This window comes from Coregonus lavaretus (assembly GCF_964263955.1).
Source record: "Coregonus lavaretus genome assembly, chromosome: 3".
NCBI classification, from domain to species: domain Eukaryota; kingdom Metazoa; phylum Chordata; class Actinopteri; order Salmoniformes; family Salmonidae; genus Coregonus; species Coregonus lavaretus.
Genome location: NC_139990.1, coordinates 10642459 through 10647029, shown reverse-complemented (window position 1 = coordinate 10647029; position 4571 = coordinate 10642459). Strand labels below are relative to the sequence as shown.

Here is a 4571-nt window from a genome sequence, read left to right as displayed (position 1 = left end):
CCATTTTCAGGTCTTGCCATAGATTTTCAAGTAGATTTAAGTCAAAACTGTAACTCGGCCACTCAGGAACATTCACTGTCTTCTTGGTATGCAACTCCAGTGTAGATTTGGCCTTGGGTTTTAGGTTATTGTCCTGCTGACAGGGGAATTCATCTCCCAGTGTCTGTTGGAAAGCAGACTGAATTTTTCCACTAGGATTTTGCCTGTGATTAGCTCCATCCCATTTCTTTTTTATCCTGGAAAACTCCCCAGTTCTTAACGATTACAAGCATACCCATAACCTCCCTGGTCTTTGTGGTAGAATCGGTGTTTGAAATTCACTGCTCGACTGAGGGACCTTACAGATAATTGTATGTGTTTGGTAAACATATATGAACTTATTTACGCTTGCCATAACAAAGGGGTTGAATACTTATTGACTCAAGACATTTCAGCTTTTCATTTTTTATTAATTTGTAAATATTTTGAAAAAACATAACTCCACTTTGACATTATGGGGTGTTGTGTGTAGGCCATCTATTTTAAATTCACGCTGTAACACAACAAAATGTGGAAAAAGTCAAGGGGTGTGATACTTGCTAAAGGGACTGTATTGGCCGTTAGGTGGCGTACTCTCTCCTATAAAAGGAGGAGGGAGGGCTAAGTTGCTGACCCGGGCATTCCACACACACAAACACACACAGTGGGGGCTGACGAGGTAGCTTTTCCCTAAGTGGTAAATCCAGAGGAGGCTGGTGGGAGGAGCTATAGGAGGATGTGCTCATTGTAATGGCTGGAATGGAATTAATGGAACGGAGTCAAACATGTGGTTTCCAAATGTTTGATGTGTTTGATACCGTTCCATTGATTCCATGCCAACCATTACAATGAGCCTGTCCTCCTATAGCTCCTCCCACCAGCCTCCTCTGAGTAAATCTCTCTAATCACCCTCCTACCCCTTCATTTTTATCTCTACCCTGAAACCCTCTCATACAATAAGCACCTCGATAGATACATAAACATGAGAAGTAAATCTGTCCCTATCTGGATCCCCTTATTATGAATAGACTAACTCCGTTGGGTTGGATCCTGTCGTTCCCTCCCCTAACCCACATATTTTTTAATAACATAAATTAAGTTTTCTAATCTCTTTGATTTCCCATTATAATTAAATCCATGAAAATCAACCCAGTTCTACCTATTAAAACAAAACAAGTGTTGTTTTTCTTGCTCAGGCACATATCATTTCACTTGAGATGAATAAAAACTAAGCTGAGCCCAAGTGTTTGTAGGATTATTATTATTTTCAGAATAATGTTAATAACACATTTCTACAACACTATAAAAACAGTATAAATAGCTACTTGATATTAAATGTATATATGTTAACAACCATAGCCCGATTCTAAAACTTGATATTCCATAAATACATATGATATAATCAGTATAATCAATCTGATATCTGATCACTCAGATAGATCCTGATCAGCTGTTTACCAGTATAGGTCCGCCATTAACTGAATATCTGATCAATTAACCAATTAATCAATCAATCTGGTTCTGATCACACTGATAGATCAGGTCAGGTGTTCTCTGACAGGTCCGTCATGAAGGAGATGTAGACAATGGCGAGGTGAAGCATCAATCAAACTAACCAGTCTGATTAATCGACCTGGCTCTGATAACCCTGATGGATCTATGTGATCCTGATCAGGTCAGGTGTTCTCTAACAGGTCTGTCATGAAGGAGATGTAAACGATGGCGAGGCGGAGTGTCTCAATGCGTGACAGCCTCTTCTCGTAGGCAAAGGTCGGCACTTTCCTCCGCAGCTCGTCAAATGCCTCGTTCAGACTGAACATCCTCTTCCTCTCCCGGACGTTCGCCGCCTGACGCTGGCCCACGTTGATCACACGCCTCCGCTTCGACCGCCCGGTGTGTGTGTCTGAGGTGTGTGTCTGAGAGGTGTGTGTGTGTGAGAAAGAGCCTGGGCTGTAGGTGAGGGCAGATGTGCTCCCTGTGGCCATCTCATGCAGGTGATATCCGTGTCCGGTTTGTTCCCCCTCGCTTGTACCTGTCTCCCGGTGGCTCCCGTTAACATAGGAGAGGTCGTAGTACCGGCCCCGGTAGCCAGTGGCTGGGAGAAAGCTTTCCATGAGCTGTTTTGAACCCGAAGTGGACTTTGGGTGAATCTCTATGAGGTCTATATCACTGACAAAGTCATACAGTGCCGAGTCCCCAACACAGCCCTGCCTCTCCATTTATAACACACAAACACACACAAACACACAAACACACACACACACACACACACACACACACACACACTCACACACTCACCTCCCACACACCTACTGATGAGTCTTCAAGGCTTCAGCAGCCTCACTGTCTGGAGGGAGAGTTAATTTAATGAATATATAGTCCTGTTACTTTAGGAAATCAGTCAAGCACAATAATCTATCATCTGAGCCGTGACTAGATTAGGGTCTGGCTCCATGAAGTTGAATGCTCCAACACCATTCACTTTAAGCCTGATGATAACTGGACACAGTCACCTGCCTTGGTTGTGGTGGAAGACATCAATTTTCCTACCGTTATTCCTGATTTTCAAATCCTATGAAGGCAGTTGGGGCCAAAGGGTCATGAGTTTAATTTAAAAGTGTAGTAAAATCCACATCTTTTAGCCAAATATTGGATGAAAGTCACACCAATCTTGTTTAATGTTCTTGTTATGATTTTTGAATAGCTGTCTAGTCCACTTCCCACCTGAGGTTTCCAAATCCTGTCAGGTTGCGAATGGGTGAGTTCCGAGTTCCTCTTTGGCTCGAGTCCAACCGACAAACCGTCATCTGTCCTGCTGTTTTAATAAATCCCTCCTCTCCTCTCCCTCAGCGCCACGCCTTTCATGTCCTTATACTTCTAAACAGAGTCGATTTCAGAAGTTAACTTTGAGCTGATCTCCATGGAAGTGAACTGAGCTGGGTAGGATAGGAGAGTAGTAGCCTAAGGTCGGGCCCACCAATTGATGTGTTGTTCGTCTGAACGCTTCAAGCTTTAATGAGGTAGTGAAGAAGAGAGCCGGTCCAACCCGAGGGTCATTCAGTCCTGTTTGCTCTCCTCTCTTTCCTTCGCTTCATAGGCTAAATAATGACACTTCTACCACTTACACAGGCCAGAGAGAGAAAGACACCAAATAGTACATTCCCAACTGTCGCTATCCTCCACAAGGCATTCTATTGCAAATTAGTGTAAATAGCTGCTGGTTCCCATGGTAGGAGGACAGTGTCCACACAGCAGTATGGGCCTGGATGGGAAGCCAGAGAAGAGGAGGACAGGAGGAGAGGAGAAGAGGTGGAGAGAAGGAGAGAATGAGAGGAAGAGAGGAGTGGAGGAAAGAGGGAGAGGAGGAAATAGGTAGAATAGGAGGAGAGGAGAGGCCAGAGTAAGACAGGAAAGGAGGAGAGAAGTACAGAAGGAGAGGAGAGAAAGAGAAAAGGCCAGGGTTTAACTAGGGGTCCTCGGGAATGGACCTTATTCACACTGAAATACTGTGGGAAATTTCATTATGACCTGGGGTGCAAACTCACAACCCTCTTCACAACAACACTTCATACTAAAGAAGCAACATCATCCATACAACTTACAGAGACAAGCCATACAGTCTGAGTCTGGGGGAGCAACAGTACAACAGTGTGCAGTGGTGTAAAGTACTTAAGTAAAAATACTTTTAAGTACTACTTAAGTCATTTTGGGGGGTATCTGTACTTTACTTTACTATTTATATTTTTGACAACTTTTACTTTTACTTCATTACATTCCTAAAGAAAATAATGTACTTTTTACTCCATACATTTTCCCTGACACCCAGAAGTACTCGTTACATTTTGAATGCTTGTCAGGCCAGGAAAATTGTCCAATTCACGCACTTATCAAGAGAACATCCCTGGTCATCCCTACTGCCTCTGATCTGGCTGACTCACTAAACACAAATTCTTTGTTTGTAAATTATGTCTGAGTGTTGGAGTGTGCCCCTGGCTATCCATAAATTTAAAAAAAACAAGAAAATGGTGTCGTCTGGTTTGCTTAATATAAGGAATTTGAAATTATTTATACTTTTACTTTTACTTTTAATACTTAAGTATATTTTAGCAATTTCATTTACTTTTGATACTTAAGTATATTTAAAACCAAATACTTTTAGACTTTTACTCAAGTAATATTTTATTGGGTGACTTTCACTTTTACTTGAGTCATTTTCTATGAAGTATGACAAGTATGACAATTTTTACTCAAGTATGACAATTTGGTACTTTATTCAACACTGTGTGTGTGTGTGTGTGTGTTCAGGTGCATTTATGTCAGCACTCAGAGTTGAGTGGTTCTCCTTAATCTCTAACCCCTTTCCCCCGACCTGCCCCACACCTCTCTCTCTCACAGACGCTCTCTCTCTCTCTCTCTCTCTCTCTCTCTCTCTCTCTCTCTCTCTCTCTCTCGCTCTCTTTCTCTCTCTCTCTCTCTCTCTCTCTCTCTCTCTCTCTCTCTCTCTCTCTCTCTCTCTCTCTCTCTCTCTCTGTCTCTCTCGCTCTCTGTTGTCC

At 42.6% G+C, this 4571-nt stretch overlaps 1 protein-coding gene across 1 annotated transcript; it reads right to left on the bottom strand.

Moving 5' to 3' along the window:
• Positions 1-1694: 1694 nt before the first annotated feature.
• Positions 1695-2237, bottom strand: LOC311109927 (pancreas transcription factor 1 subunit alpha-like; the record flags this gene model as incomplete). The annotated part of the gene is made up of 1 exon (XM_084152949.1): positions 1695-2237. The coding sequence occupies one exon, from the start codon at positions 2235-2237 to the stop codon at positions 1695-1697; it is 543 nt and encodes a 180-aa protein (XP_084009075.1).
• Positions 2238-4571: the final 2334 nt, after the last annotated feature.